The 15,841-nt window shown below is 40.3% G+C and overlaps 1 protein-coding gene across 5 annotated transcripts in view; it reads left to right on the top strand.

The window, feature by feature from the left end:
- Positions 1-730: 730 nt before the first annotated feature.
- The window catches only part of PIGG (phosphatidylinositol glycan anchor biosynthesis class G (EMM blood group)), a 75,077-nt gene continuing 59,966 nt past the window's right edge, over positions 731-15,841 (top strand). For 4 of the 5 annotated variants that reach the window (XM_015849554.3, XM_015849555.2, XM_015849557.3 and 1 more), the window contains exons 1-6: positions 731-939; positions 5,462-5,667; positions 6,762-6,971; positions 8,205-8,393; positions 10,573-10,714; positions 13,230-13,442. In XM_015849554.3, the coding sequence (XP_015705040.2) occupies positions 774-939; positions 5,462-5,667; positions 6,762-6,971; positions 8,205-8,393; positions 10,573-10,714; positions 13,230-13,442 (1,126 nt within the window). In that variant the 5' untranslated portion in view covers positions 731-773. The remainder of the gene's footprint in view (positions 940-5,461; positions 5,668-6,761; positions 6,972-8,204; positions 8,394-10,572; positions 10,715-13,229; positions 13,443-15,841) is intronic. The other variant, XM_085528770.1, reaches the window with a different exon arrangement.

The raw sequence follows: 15,841 nt of genomic DNA, 5'->3' as shown, positions 1-15,841 counted from the left end.
ATGCAAATAACGTGACTCTGGAAGTGAGATCTATGGACACTACAGAACTTGAGGCACACACACACTGGCTTGGAGTAAAGCCCCTAAGTTTTGTTTTGCCCCTTCCTACTCATTCAAAGCCTTGCGGGTCCTCTCTATATTTTCAATGCCTTTCTATCACAAACATGGCACATACAGGAACTCTAGAGGCAGGGTGATTAGCAGCAGCATGTTGTTAAGTGCTGACCTCTGCACCTGTCCCTCTGAACCAAGGAGCACGGCGAGAACACCATCAGCTCTTCTGTACAGAACAGCTTTGCTCCCTCTTCCAGAAAATTAACTTTTATAGCCCTTTCTTCTTATTATTTATCTTGCTTCCTTCCCCGTGGGTTTTGCTAGAAAAGGCTCCTAAAACGATGCTATTAAGGAAACAAAAGAAAATTCCACTGGCCCAACACCCTCAAACTGGCTTCAAAGTCTCGTTGCTAATCTGCCTGATGCCTTTTGGGGCAACTTAGTGCAAAATATCCCCGTGGTGCTGGAACACACCGCTGGGACACACCGCTTTACACCGGCCCCCTCACGGCCAGCCCCACACACAACATGGCGCCGCGGGGGGCAGCCGGGACGTTCCACCCTCTCCCAAGCGGGACTCCACTTCCGGCTCGGGGCTGGAGCGCTGCTGGCCAATAGGAGGGCCGGGAGGGCAGGTGCGGTGGCTGCTGATTGGCCGGAGGTGGGGCGGGGCGGAGGACGCCGGGAGCGGGACGGGCTGAGGCCGGAGCGAGGAGAGGATGCGGCTGCGGCTGCGCTCGGGCGCGCTGTCGGCCGGCTGCCTGCTGGCCGAGGCGCTGGGGGTCGCGCTGTTCCTCCGCGGCTTCTTCCCGCTGCCCGTCCGCTCTGTGTCCCGCGGGGAGGCCCGCGCTGAGCCTCCCGCAGAGCCGGCACCGCCCGGCACAGGTAGGAGGATGTGCTGGTTCGCGGCTTCACGGGTGCTCTCCGGCTTTTGTGCTTACAGTGCCGTTCTGTGGTGCTGTCTTGTTTCCGAGCAGATGTAGCTCTGTGTGTAGCGTTGGTCACTGTGTGAAGAATCTGCTTGCAGGAAGCCTTAATCATCGGCTGTACATGAGGGTGAACCCCCTCACCTTCAGGGAACGGCTGTACTGAGCTGTGTTTAGGCGAGGCGGCTGGTAGGAGAGATGTCTGCTGGTGGTAAACTCTGTAAACTCTTGGGAAGGGCTGACAATAGCAGGACATGGGGAAATGGTTTTAAGTTAAAAGAAGGAAGATTTAGGTTGGATGTTAGGGGGAAGTTCTTCACTAGGAGAGTGGTTAGGCCCTGGAACAGGCTGCCCAGGGAGGTTGTGGATGCCCCGTCCTTGGAGGTGTTCAAGACCAGGTTGGACGGGGCTCTGGGCAACCTGATCTAGTAAAGGTGTATGTTTGGTGGCCCTGCTAGGCAGGGGGGTTGGAACTACATGATCCTTGAGGTCCCTTCTAACCCGGGTCATTCTGTGATTCTGTGGTACCTTTGGGTTGTGTCAGCCCTAATGGGACGTGCTGCTTGTTGCATCTTGTCGTTGCTACTTCTGAACTGCACAAAAGCAGCACCTTGGGACAGACTCACTGAATTTGTGAGAACGGTGGGTTGGAGAGATAGTTGCCTAATTCAGAACGTGGCATCACAACATCAGTGAAGCAGGAACAGTATAAAGCTCTAATCTTACAGACTTAAGCTGAGGCTGCTAAACTGCAGTTAAGTATTTAGCTGGAGATTACCAAAGCTGTCAGAGATGTTTGACAGGTTGTTATAGAGATCTCAGTATCAGGTTTAAGTACAAGTGAAACTTTGTATTCCCATGTAAACATTCTCAGTAGATGCTGAGGGGGAAGAGGGAGCAGACAATTGGGCTTTGAAAAGGTTGGTTTGACCTGGAGAGTATACATGTGTGCCAGAGTTCTCTACAAACTCTTAGATTAAATGTAGACGTGTTGGTAATCCTAGGTAAAATAGTGATGGGAATGGTTATTTTCTCTCTGGAGCTCTTGTGTGAGAGCTTGAGTGCAAAGTGATCTCTAGGTCTCACTGATAAGCACTTAAAACCATTGCATTGCTTCCTAACCTGTGTTAGACAATTGTAGAATCACAGAATGACCAAGGTTGGAAATGATCTTAAAGATCCTTTAGCACCAATCCCCCTATCACAGGCAGGGCTGCCCCCCACCAGCTCTGCTGCCCAGGGTCCCATGCAGCCTGGCCTTGAATGTGTCCAGGAATGGAGCACTCAGCTCCTCTAGGCAGCTGTGACACTGCTTCACCACCCTCTGAGTAAAGAATTTCCTCCTAACGTGTAACCCAGATCTCCCCTCTTTTAGTTTAAAGCTGCTTTCCCTTATTCTTTTCCTATCAGACCATGTAAATAGTCCATCCCTCTCCTGCTTATAAGCTCGCTTTAAGAACCAGAAGGCCACAATGGTATCTCCACACAACCTTCTCCATTCTAAACAACCTCAACTGCCTCAACTTTTCTTTATAAGAGAGATGCTTCAGCCCCTGGTTAACCTGATGGCCTCACCTGTACCTGCTCCAACAACTCCATCAATGTTATTGGTAAAAGATGTTGAAGGGTGGCAGACCCCTGAAATACAACACCTCATATTATCAACCTGTACCTGGACATAGAGCCATTGATCACAACTCTGTCTGTAACCATCTAGCTAATTCCTTATCCACTGAATAGTCCTCCCTTCAAATTCATAGCTTTACAATTCAGAGTTAATGATGTGGTGTGGGAGCATGTCAAAAGCCTTGCGCAGGTCCAGGTAAATGATATCAGTTTATTTTTATTGTCCACTGATGCTGTCGCTCCATTGTAGAACGCCACTAGGTTGGTCAGGCATGATTGTACCCTTGTTGAAATGGTGCTGGGCGTTTCTCATAACCTCCTGTTCTCACATGTGCCTTAACATCTCTCCCAGGAGGACCTACTCCATGATCTTCCCAGGCACAGAGATGAAGCTCACCAGCTTGTATTTCCCCAGGTCTTTCTTTCTCCCTTTCTTAAAAATGGGAGTGGTGTTTCTCTTTTTCCAGTCACTGAGGGCTACACCTGACAGTCATGACTGTTCTGCTGTGGTGATGAGTGTCTTGGCAACCTCACCAAGCACTTCTTTCAGTACTCTGAGATGCATGTCATCAGGCCCCACAGACTTGTTTGCATTCAAGCTCATCAGGTGGTCTCAGACCTGCTCTTTTCTTACAGTGGGATGGATTTTGCTGCCCCTATCTCTTCTTATAGGTTGAGGGACATGGGAAGCTGTCTGCCAGTGGAGGCTGCTGAGGGTAGGAATTACTTGAGTACCTTAGCCTTTTCTATGTCCCGTTGAAATTTCTCCCTTCTCATTCATCAGAGGGGGAGGATCTGTCTCTTCTGACCAATGTACTTATAGAATCCCTGTGTTATTTTTCACATCCTTCACCAAGTTCATTTCCACTTGCACTTTGGCTTTCTGGATCTCATCTCTACACGTCTGGATGGCACTGTTATTTTCTTCCCAGGCCACCGATTCCTGCTTCCACCGCCTGGAGTTTTCCTTTTTTATCTTCAGTTTGATCAGCAGTCCTTGCTCAGCCAAGCCAGTTTTCTGCTTCCTCTGCCTTATTTCTTCTACTGAAGGATTATGAACTCTTGTGCTGCTGGAAAGGTGTCCTCAAAAGCTGCCAGCTCTGTTCCATTCCTGCGCTCCTAAGGAGAGCTTCCCAGTAAATCCCATGTGGAAATTCCTTGAACAGTTGGAAGTTTGTTCTGATGTTCAGAATGCTGACTCTGGTCTTTGCTAGCCCCTTATTCCTTGAAATCTGACTGCCCTCCAGTCTTTGCCTCTTTTTAAAAAGGTCATGGTAGAACTTACTGTTCTTTTCACTGCTTACAAAAACTCCCTCACACACGATATAACTTTTCTAAAGAACTTTAGCAGACATAAATAAGCATGCCGCATCCTAAGAGCTGCACACTGGTATCCAGCAAGTTTTCCTTCCCTGTGCGAGTGTGTGGGAGTCAATTATGAGTAAAGTAAAAGTAAAACTTACTTAAGTGCACAGAACATCCATTTCTGCCTTCTTGTTTTTCATCTGAGTGAAATGCATGAATGCCAGAGAAGCCTGCCAATTTAGTCATTCAGGTCATTCAGAAACAACATTTTATTTTCTGTCAGAGTTACTGAGAATTACAATTTTTCTTGCTGAGGTTTCCCTCTCTCCTCTGCTGTGCCCATCTCCAATTTCTTTACCTGGGAAAATCGCTACTGCTAGCATGTTTGTGAATGTCAATTTATTGATGCTTATGCACGTACCTAAAATACAGTTTTTCAGCTTATTTTGCTTATTTTTAGGTTCTTTTTGGCCACAGAATTATCCATGTCCTTCCCCGCTTATCTGCTACTTAATCAGAAACGCATTTTAATCTGAAAGAACATTAAAGCTGTAACTTTATATAATGCGTATTCTGATCCACCACAGTGCTGTCTAGGAAGAAATCTATGAATGGGGTCCACTCTGCTTCTGTGCTTCTGTTTTGTCTCCCTGGCGGAGATATGAGGCCTGTAGTGGTTTGACCCAAGCCTTCTGCTGTAAAATTAAAATGTTGTTGTGTGACTAAGCAAAAGAAGAGCTGCTGCTGCTGCCACCAGTAAGCCCACCACGTCAAGGAAAGAGGTGGGCCTGAGGGTATGCTGTGGCCCAGTGCTGGAGGCATGGCTGTGCTGTGGTCAGTGAGCACGAGGAGGAGAATGAGATGCTGTGCTGTACTCTGAGCACAGGCTGTAGTTTTTTTTTTCCCAGTGTATTCTGGAATTGGGTTTTGGCCCTGCACCTTCTGTCACCTAACTATCCTACCATACAGCCTTCAACTCAGAAAGATGTAAGCGTGTACAAGTCTTTCCACTTCCAATGTCAATTAAGTTCTGTTCATTTCTTTGTTACTCTTGCTCTCTGACAGGGAAAGTTGTTTGGGGGCGCTGCTTGAATTATGTTCTGTTATACAGGACAGGATATTAGCACAGGTCAATGCTGTATTTTTTTCTTACAGTGACTGTCAGTTGGGTATACACAGGTCTGCCTAACTTAAACAGAAAGCAGAAACTGTTCCTTCTTATCCCTTTGAACTTTCTGTTAGGGAGTTTTTCCTCAATTCTTACCATTTCACATGGTGCACTGCATTCATTCTTTTATCTTTTTTGTTTTTCTTCCTAACTCCTGATTTAGATTTTCTTTCTTTTTGTGTCATTCTTGTGCTGGATGGCCTGAGTCAACTTACCCAGATGAGATCTAATATTTGCCATTCTTTGCAGCTTCTTGCTCCTGAATGTAAAGTTAATGAACATTGTGGCACACATTTCTGTGGTGCATCTGTCCTTTAACTTATGTCTAAGAAACATTAACATTTTTGGTGATTTAAAATATGTTCTTCTTCTTGTGCTTTAGGAATAGCTTCCAACTGGACCAAAATTCCACCACCACTTTTCAGAAAAGTTGTCATTGTCCTGATAGATGCTTTGAGAGATGATTTTGTATTTGGATCCAAAGGTAAACAGTTCATGCCTTACACTACACAAGTTGTTGAAAAAGGGACATCCTACAGTTTCATTGCTGAAGCAAAGCCACCCACCGTGACTATGCCTCGAATTAAGGTAAGTTTCCCTTTTGGGTTGCCTCATTCAAGGAAACTGGAAAGGCTGGTTTGTTTCATTTGCTGAGAGTTGGTGTTAAGTGTGAGTTTGTGGTACTGCTGTTAATCTGTAGCTAGAACTTTATTGCCATGATGCATGTGATGAGATTGTGATTTGCCTTGATCCAAATATGCATCCTGTAGAAAAGGTGGGGCTTCAAAGGAAGGTAGAGGGGATGAGTGAATGGTGGTAGCTTTCACTTATGGCACTTTGCCTATTTTTGTTCCTTTATTTCATGGCTCAGTGGGAAGAAGCTCTGTGGGAATCAGTTGAGCACAGTCAGAGCCCTGGTGCCAGCTTAGAAGAGGACATGATCTTTCAATTTGCAATCTTGGGAAGGCAGCCACATGGCTAGCAAATTTTCCAGTTGTCTTCTTTCCAAGAACATTTCTGTTGGTATTTCTCATTGTGTTCTGATAGGAAGTCCAGTTGTATGTATATTCATTTTGTTCCAAGCTCAACAGAAGTAAAATTTGAGTTCTGTCTGTCATCAAAATATTTTGTCATTTGGGCTTGTCTGTAATGGATGCGAGTAGCATTTTGTTCCTGGAAGAAGCTGAGAGGCAGTAGTTTGGTAAGTCAGCTAGAAGGCCAGAAGGAGACTGAGGAGAAGACAGTCTGGTAGCTTTTCATAGCTGAGCTTCATATTTTTTTTTCAGAAGTTTCTTATTTCTGTCTTGAGCATTCTACCATTGTTAGTATTGTATTAGGTTAATTTACTTAAGCCACCTATACAGTCTTGTGGGTGATTTACTGAGCTGATAAATGAAGGAAATTTCAACTGGGATAGAGAGTGGTTTTGCTGCCCACTAATTAGAAAGTGTAATTTTCTGTTAAGCGGGTAGTATTCTTGACATCAACTGGCAGCATGTATGTGCCAGTTAGTATGATGTGGCATGGGAGTTCATAAGTTCTTTTGCTTTGTACTTTCAATGATGACATATAGTAATCTCTCTCCTCACTGCTTCATTATTTCCTCTAGCACTAATCTTTTATTTTGGGTACCGTAAACTTTTCAGTTTCTGTTAATACATCTCTTTTCTTGTTTTATGGAGGCTCTGATGACAGGTAGCATTCCTGGTTTCATTGATGTTGTTGTGAACCTCAACTCTCCAGCTCTGATGACTGACAATCTGATATGGCAGGCAAAAGCAGCTGGGAAAAGAATAATCTTTTACGGTGATGATACTTGGGTAAAATTGTTTCCAAAGCATTTTGTGGAATATGATGGAACAACATCTTTTTTCGTGTCAGATTTTACAGAGGTGAGAAGCTTTTTATAATCTCAAGCTAAATAATGTGTGTACAAACACATAGTGATGACTTTGGAAAATGAAACAACGAGACTATCTGTGTTTTGAAACATTAGTCTGGCAAATAAGTAGAAGTCTTGAGCTAAAGACTTCAGTTCTTCGTGTACAGAGCATTGGAAGTGTTTGAGTCATACAGTAATGGGTGATGTGTTACCTACAGAGTGTTTAAAAATGTCACTATCCATGGTTCTGATTTCCTGGCACATTTGTGGTAGTATAGGCCGTCTTTAAAAGGCCTGCTAGTGGATTATCTTCTTCTCCTAGAGGCATATTTTCTATAGTATTGCTTTTTTAGGTTTAAGATGAGCCATGTTTCAATGTTTTGGAAAAGAGGGACCATAAATAGTAAACAAAACAAATTGTGAAAGTTCTTTTTCTGAGAATACTAAAAGAGGAAGTGGGCTAGCAGTTCTAATTCATGTTTTGAAACTTCGATTTGTAAAATCTTGTGCCATTAACCCAATGCTACTGGCATATGTACTTTGTCATGTTTAAGTAAGTTAGGTTGGCCTATTGTGAATGAAAGATACTTTTAATTGTTTATCCTAATAAGCCTTGTGGAAGATTCAGGGCTTGCACAGTGAAGTGAAAGGAACGTGCTGTTAGGTCTGATGTTGCAGGTGTAATGTTTAAGTAAGTGTTTTTAATATCCAGGGACATGAATGCATGCCACTAAACGAATTATCAGCTTAGGTAGGAGAACATGGGATGGACTCCAAACAGCCTTTTTTAAATCTTTCATTCTTGCTATGCGGATGTTTTTTTGTTAGCAGTTATTTTTGCTTCTGTACTTCCAAGCTCTAAAGAAAGGCTGTTCCCTATACCCGCTTCTCAGAAGCGGTAAATCAGAAGTGTGAAAGATGAAAGTGATTAAAAGTGTTTTGAAAGAGTTTTTAGAAGTGTCTGTGAAATCTTGTCAGTTCTGTTTTCTCTGCTTTATGTAGTCTGATCTTTAACAAACAAGAGAGAATGAAATGGGGTGAAGAATCTTTTTTTTTTTTTTTTTTAAGATAGTCTTTGACTCTACCTAGCACTGAAGTGATCAATCTGATTTTTTTTTTTTTCTTTTAACTTTGTGAATGACTAATTCTCATTATCTTCTAGAGAACTTTCATGAGCGGTACGAAGTAATCTTTTTATGCTTTTTACAAAAGGGAAATTATTTGTTTTCCTCTTGCTTCTGAGGTTGATGATAATGTTACTAGACATCTGGATAGAGTGCTGAAGAGAGAAGACTGGGATCTCCTAATATTACATTACCTAGGATTGGACCATATTGGACACGTGACTGGGCCAAACAGCCCTCTAGTGGGTCCAAAACTTCGTGAAATGGACAACATCTTGAAGAAGATTCATATTTCTCTTCTGTCAAAGGTAATGTATCTTGTTCTTGGATGAAAATCTGGTTGTTATAGAATTGTTTTAATATTCTTCAATGCAATTGCCTGTTCATGAGTAGTAGTTTATTCTTAGATGAAAGTGAATGTTTTTCTGATCTTTTTCCTTTCCTGCCGGTTCTCCAGTTAACAATGCGATGTAGCATTTTAAAGGATTTACTGTCCGACATGTGTAACTTCTATTAACTGCATCTACTGAATAGTTGTGGGAAATAATTTCCCCTTGATGTGCAGGAAGAGAAGAGCAACATGAGCAAAAATTCTTACTGCTCATGAATTACAACTGTAGTTGATGTCCTTTTTAGTAATGTAATTTAGCAGAAGCAGTAATGGGTTTAAGTAGCTATGTGTCTTGTTTTTATAATTAGGAAGGCATGCCTAATTTTCAGATATTAAAAAGTATCAAATATAAGTAGAGGTTGTAGACATAATTTTTCCTTATGCTCAATGTAGAACAGCAAATTATCAAATCTGAGTCTGTTTTTAGAGTTAGAGGTAGAAATTGTCACTTATCTAAATAGTCTGGATGTTGAAATGCACCATCCTATTTCCAAGTGGCCTTAAGCTTATTTATTTTTTAAGGCAGCTGCAGTTCAGAATAGCTCCCCATAAAGCTTCAGCAGTGTATCTGTACAAATGGGCAGTATAAAATTAAAGGAAAAGTTAAAATCCTGTTTGTGAAGGTTATAATCACATGTACCTTGGCACAATTTTTATGCAGTGCTTTTGCTGACAATCTGCAAAGCTTTATAGCAGTTTCAGAATATGGAAGTAAGAAAAGCAATTTTCTTCTCAATGCTGCAGGTACTCGAGATGACAAAAAACTGTTTTGTTATGAAATGATGATATTTGTTGTCTTCTACTTGACAGCTCAGAAGTGCTGGATGGGCCTTGCTTATATATCTGTTTCTTTGCTTTCAAAAGTAGACATAATTTGACATCAGCCATGTCAAATTTCTACCCCCCAAACACTTGAAAGATTGGAGAGGGAATTTGAATTTAACCTTCTAATATTTTTCTTGATTGTTTACAACTTTAAACGTTGTAACTTAAAATCTAAAATGGAAGTGTAGAATTAATTTTGTTCATTTTACTAATTAGCTAATTTTCTTTGACCTCGTTTAAATCTTTGTTAGCACATTGCTTACAGTATGATTTATAAAATAGAGTTATCACATTACACATATATAGATATTTTTCTAAGTAGAATCTCAGTGAACCTGAAGATGGTCTTCAGCTGGAGGGAACAGGCTTCTTTCTGTGTTACCATTCCTGTACTGCTGATTTTCTTTAAAAAGTCAGATTCTTCTGACTTTACAAATCAGTTGTGTTCATTTTTATTTCAAAATCTTCTCATGGTAGTGTTATAGTGATACATATTTGTGCCTTAACTTAAAAATAAGTATTTGCTAGATAATTCTTAGCTGAAGATGTGTCCTGGTGACCTGCGCTGTCTGTTGGCAGCCAGTTTTGAAATATGAATTTATTTCAATAAATATTCATGCTTGAAAGTAATAAAGGTAATGGAGCATATATGTATATACACATGCACGCACACATACACACAGGTCCAGCAGAAATGTAATGTCTTCCATTTATTCCTATGGAAACTAAAACAGATTTAAACACTACAATAACATGTTTCACAGAGCAAATTCTCATCTACAAAACACTGTTTTTCCACACAGTCACTGCCCCTAGCTGCATATTTCCACCAGGGATAAGCAAAAGCATGCATACCACACTTGTAACAACCTACACTAGCAGAGCTGACCCACTTGCAGTTGCCACTGCTGATATGTACCAGCCACTGCCTCAGTGTGCTCACATCCACTGTTGGGTCTCCATAAAGTTCAGCAAGCATTGTTGAATGTCAGTAGATTACATTTTTCCACAAGTAGGAATTCAGTGACCCTCCTTTGCTTCATCTACACTTTCACATTGGATGCCACTGTGTCAGTGTCCCTCTGCTGCCATCTGCCACACAGCAACAACATGTAAGGGGATATTGGTGGGAAGGTTCAACCTCTACTGCCATCCCACTAATGTCCACCCCCTGATGGCATGGGCCAACATAATGAAATAGGAGACATTGCTTTCAGAACAACCAATGTAAGTATTGTTCATATATTAAACCTTATTACTGTGGCTTGCAGGAAGGAGAGGCTTCTCTGCCCAGTTTGCTGGTTGTTTGTGGGGACCATGGGATGTCTGAAACAGGCAGTCACGGTGGTTCTTCAGAAGGTGAAGTGCACACACCGCTATTGTTTATCAGCTCTGCTTTTGAAAAGAAAAGTGGTAAGAATTAAAAGAACCTTGGTTTTGTAGAATATCATTTTTAGAACATGTTTCTGACTTTAATTTACGTTATTCCTGGAAAATACATTGTTTTTATCATATTATCATCCTGGTAGTGGAATTTAGCTCACTGTTAGTTCTACGCATCTCTCAAGATGTGTAACGTGTTCCTTGTGATTGATGTGTTTTTTACAGTTTTCAACTATGTCATATTGAATGTGTGGCTTAAGCTGTATAACCACAGACAGAATTAGGTATTTCTCAGATTACAAAGTACTGTCCTGCTTTAATGTTCAGTACTAATGAGATCTCTTGTCTGGATCACAGAATACTGGTAAATAGGTATGATTAGAACTTAAGTCTTGCATGAAATGAGTTTTAACTTCTGTCTTACTTCACATTAGAATCAAAAATTTTGTGATCTGGTTGTCAGTGTATACCTGTGACATTTGTAACGGAAGAACTTCCCTGAGAGCTCTTGCCAGTTCCTTGACCAAACGTTTGAAGATTTCAAGGGCTCCTCTGGCAATCCTTTCTCTGGCCATCATTCTTCCATTTTGAACAACTGTGACAGAAGAATAAATGCCATTTTCATGTGCTGGGAATAACAGGAAAGAGGAAGAATTGCTCTTGTTAAAGGGAGGGAGATGACAGCAAAGAAAACAGGACCACTGATTGTTAAGTATCTAAGTTAAAATATGAGTTTATTTCCTGCACTGAACAGGCAGTCCATTTTAAATCATTACAGTGAGCTTGTCTGCTTCTGCAGCTCACTCTCTACCTGTATTATATGGCTTAAGATAAGAGAAATGAAGGGAATGGTGTGGTAGTTTGTGTAGCTTAAAATATCTTTCTGAAATAAACACACTGAGTTAATCAGTGAAATGCAGTTACAGGAATGAACATTTTCTTCAACATAATACTCCCCTTCTGCCTTTCATTCTGCCTCTTGTCCATTTTCATCTCATTTCCTGCTTGCCAAACCTTGCCTTATTTATTTTGCTGGAGGTTCCTGTAGCACAATTAAAGTACATTTATCTGTCTGTCATTTGTAAAGATGCTATCCAGCGGTAGTAGAAAGGATTGCCTGAGATGTCCTTGAACATTTCAGATACAAAGGCAAAACACCTTCAAAAGCTGACTAAGTAAGGTAAGCTTTTGGTTTACAGACGTTGCTGGTATATGTTGACAACCAAGCTGCAAGTGTTGATCCTGTAAATGCAATTTCTTATTCATTTGGATTGGTTTCTGTTATATCTAAACTGAACATGCGATTTTTACAAAATGATAAAATATGGCTAGTTAACTGTCTTTTGAGAGAAAGTCACATTAAAATAAAAAATCACATTTTTAATATCCAACAGCTTACGTCTTATTGCTGTAGTAGGCAAAATTCCATTGATTGCTTCTTATGATTCTACTATAAATGAAGTGTATTGTGGTTAAAATAACAGACTTCAAAACAGTAATCCTTCGAGCTTTCACCTTTTATGTATGGTCTGAATATTATTTTTGTAGCCTTCTGCACAATTCTGCCACCCATGACTAACTGAAGGTATTTGGTAGCTGTTTTCTAATTTTACTTTTCTAACTAGTTGAAAACATGCCTTAAAAAAATCTGAAATATGCTGACATACAAGCAAGGAGGATTTAAGGATTATAGATGGCATTCTAAACAAGTATGAGAACAAGTCAATGAGAAATGAGAGATGAAGTTCTAATACTCTTAAAGGGAGCCTTGAGAGTAATAAGCACTGTATATCATTTTTTTTCATGTACTTAAGTCAAAATATTCACTGCCTAGATCTGCAAAGAGAACTAGCTAAGTGCATGGTTAAAGAATCTGTTATGTAACTAGTAAGCAGAGGAAGACACAATTGGTATTGCAATATTAAATAATTACTAACATTGATGAAATCTCTCATCTGTACAGAAGACTGAAAACTGCAGTCAGGTGATGGCATCCTTATACAGAACCTTTTAAAGTGTCTGGCTTTGTTTGCATGGAGCTCCAGGACTTAGGACTCAACGTTATTTTACCTGGCCTCTTGTTCTGTTTGCCTAGCAAGCTAATGTGACGACGGCAATATGATATTAATATCAAGAAGCATCTAGAATACTGCCAGCATTTCATTAGATTCTTATTATTCATTCATGCATAAACCGGTCTACTGAAATGATTTCTGTTCTTTCTAATGGGAAAGTCACCAACTCTCAGGGTTTAACTGGAACTTGATACCATTAGGGTAGTCTCCTGGACAATCTTTTTACATGCTTTTATAACATTCATGTTCTGTTTCTAGTAATTGCGCACACTGAGGAGTTATATTTTCTGAGAATTTAATGAATTCTGGTTTTACAACTAAAATCATCACTCTGTAGCTCTTTTGAAATAGTCGTTGTAACAGCAGAGAAAATACTTATTAGCTAACAGGATGTCCAGCTTTTGCTGTGTAAACAGAATGAGCCTGTAATTGAAGCGGGTTTTTTTCTTCTTTTTTCTTGTTGATTCTAGGTCCTCTAACCCAGCTTGAACTTGTGCAACAAACTGATTTGGCTAGTACACTGGCAGTAGGTCTTGGTCTACCAATTTCAAGGAACAATGTTGGAAACATTATATTACCAGTTGTGGGAAGCAGGACAATGAGAGAACAACTGCGTTTCTTGCACATGAATGGATTCCAGCTTAGCACACTGTTGCAAGAGAATACACCTGCCTATGGAAAAGGTAAATAATCTAAAAAAGCAATACATGAAAAGAAGGATATTTACCCAGTAATCTGAGATTCTTTCTAACAGTTTGGGGTTTTTACATTTGATAATTTAAGCGTGACACTGCAAATCAGCCATTTAATTGAGAGCAATATTTAGAGGAATGATGTGGAGTTTGCTCTTACTGTTGTTTATTCTGGCACACTGCTTCCAAATAAAATCTTTTTTTATACAAATGTTCAGTACTCCTACTAGTAGATGAAAGAGCAGAAATAATGATGGAGGGGTAAGATTAAAGTAACACTATCTGTGTAGTTAAATCTCAGTGTTTTCATGTGTACTATTTTTGAGATACGGGGCACTGATTCTGAGTGCTATTTGAAGGAATAGCACAGTGGAATTAATTTTCTGGTTTAGCAAGTGTATGTCCAATAATGGTGAGAGATAACTTATGATGAGTTTCTTCCCATTTTTTCTTTGTGTGTGTGAATTTACATGGGAGTAAGAACTCAAATGCAAAATTGCTAATTAGAAGTACAGTTAGATGTAGGCATACGTATTTGTATATGTGAGGAGGAAAGAATAAAAAACAAGGTTGGAAAAAATAACCAAAACATCATATGTCTACCCTAGCATAATGTAATATTTGTTTAAGAAATATGATGCAGGCTGCAGCATAAATAAGCAAGTTAATATAAATATGTGAATAAAACTTAACATAGAGGCTGCAGGTGAATATTTTACCCTATACAATAGAAAACGTTGACTAAACTGACTGTGAAACCTGAAGTCCTTGTCACTTGGCTGTATCTGAATCGCATAAATACCTGCACAGGAATGTAAAGTTGTACTGCAGATATGAGTAGTTAAAATGAAGACCATGTGAAGTTCAGCGAAATGATCACTGTAGATCAAGAAATAATTATCTTTCAACATCATGGCTTCTAATCATAATTAAACCCTGTCCAGGAGTCTGATAAAACAAGTGTTGCCTATGGTAGTGAAATGTTAGCATAGTAGTTGCATATGGTAGTGAAATGTTAGCATGCTATCGTAATGAATCCTACTCCTGGTATTTTTTTCTCCAGCAAGTGGGTCAAATGAAGAAACTCACTCTACTGGTAGAGTTCAGAATATGATTTTTATATTGAAATTTCCAACACAAAATTCCATCTGGCAATTTCTACAAGCACTTGTTAAGCAGTTCACAGCTTCTACCAGCTTCTGTTTTACTTCATTTTCTTTTCCAGGATCAGCATTATTTCAACTTGTATCTTTCCTTTCAGATAAGAAATCAAAATTACTCAGGATGGAAAAAATGTAAAGATTTTTTAATGCTACTTGCTTGTGACTGTGAACTGCTATGAGGAGTGCTATACAACTGGAGATATGGTCATAGCGGGCAACTGAGCACCTGTGATTAGGTCCTCTCTTTTCAGTAACATAGCCTCTGTAAGATGGAATCAGATCTAAGTCCCTGTAGTTTTTTGTGCAGTTTATTAAGATGAATTTTCTATGTTGCTGTACGTGTCTTAAGGAGTCGTGCTGTCATCACAGGTTCCTAGATGAATAAGGCTTTATCTTAATACATACTGTAGGTAACTTTGAGTGCCATTAAGACTGGTGGGGGAAAAAAGATGTCTGGCTGTTTATTTTCTGGTAAGTTTTAATTGATACTTCAGTCCCTAGAAATACTTGAGAATCACTAAATTGGTGAATAATGTTGCCTGTAGTTCAAAAGTCTGGATAGATGGTGCTTAACCCTGGGTTGTTTGCTAATAGAGGGCAAATAGTATCCCATGTTTCACACCACCTTACAAAATGTGTGCATAGAATTGGATGTTGTTTGCATTGTGCTGTTGAACATCTTCATTTATGAGCTAGGCGATGTGACAGAACATCCCTCAGCTATACTGCAGATGCTGCAGAACTTGAAGAATGATACACCAGATGAGTATACTACTATTAATACAAACAGGAGAAATGGCCTGACCTCACAAAGTTTAGCAGAGAGAATCATGGAATCACAAGGTTGGAAAGGACCTACAAGATCATCTAGTCCAACCGTCCTCCCTTTACCATGCCTACAGAAAACCACTAAACCATATCTTCTAGCTCCCTATCCAGATGCAGAGAAATGCATCCAGGGAGAAGAGAATTAACTGCAGGTTTGATGCTGAGTGGCTGGAGGGCAGGTTGGTGTTAAAAAGACAAGGGGTCTAGTAGGATATGGTGTTGAACATAAACCAATAATACATCACTGTGGAAAGAAGGTCAACAGTCTTCACCGGTAGGTCAATTCTTTCTCTTTCCTCAGTTACGGTGAGATCACTTGTGAGGTCCTTGACCCAGTGCAAGGAAGACATGGACATTATAATGGAGTGAGTGAGAGGACTGGAACATCTGTCATACTAA

The sequence above is a fragment of the Coturnix japonica genome, chromosome Z (genome assembly GCF_054131305.1).
Source record: "Coturnix japonica strain WE chromosome Z, WE-NBRP24, whole genome shotgun sequence".
In the NCBI taxonomy this organism is placed as follows: domain Eukaryota; kingdom Metazoa; phylum Chordata; class Aves; order Galliformes; family Phasianidae; genus Coturnix; species Coturnix japonica.
The sequence above is the reverse complement of the archived record's forward strand: the minus strand, read 5'-3'. Positions and strand labels throughout refer to the sequence as shown.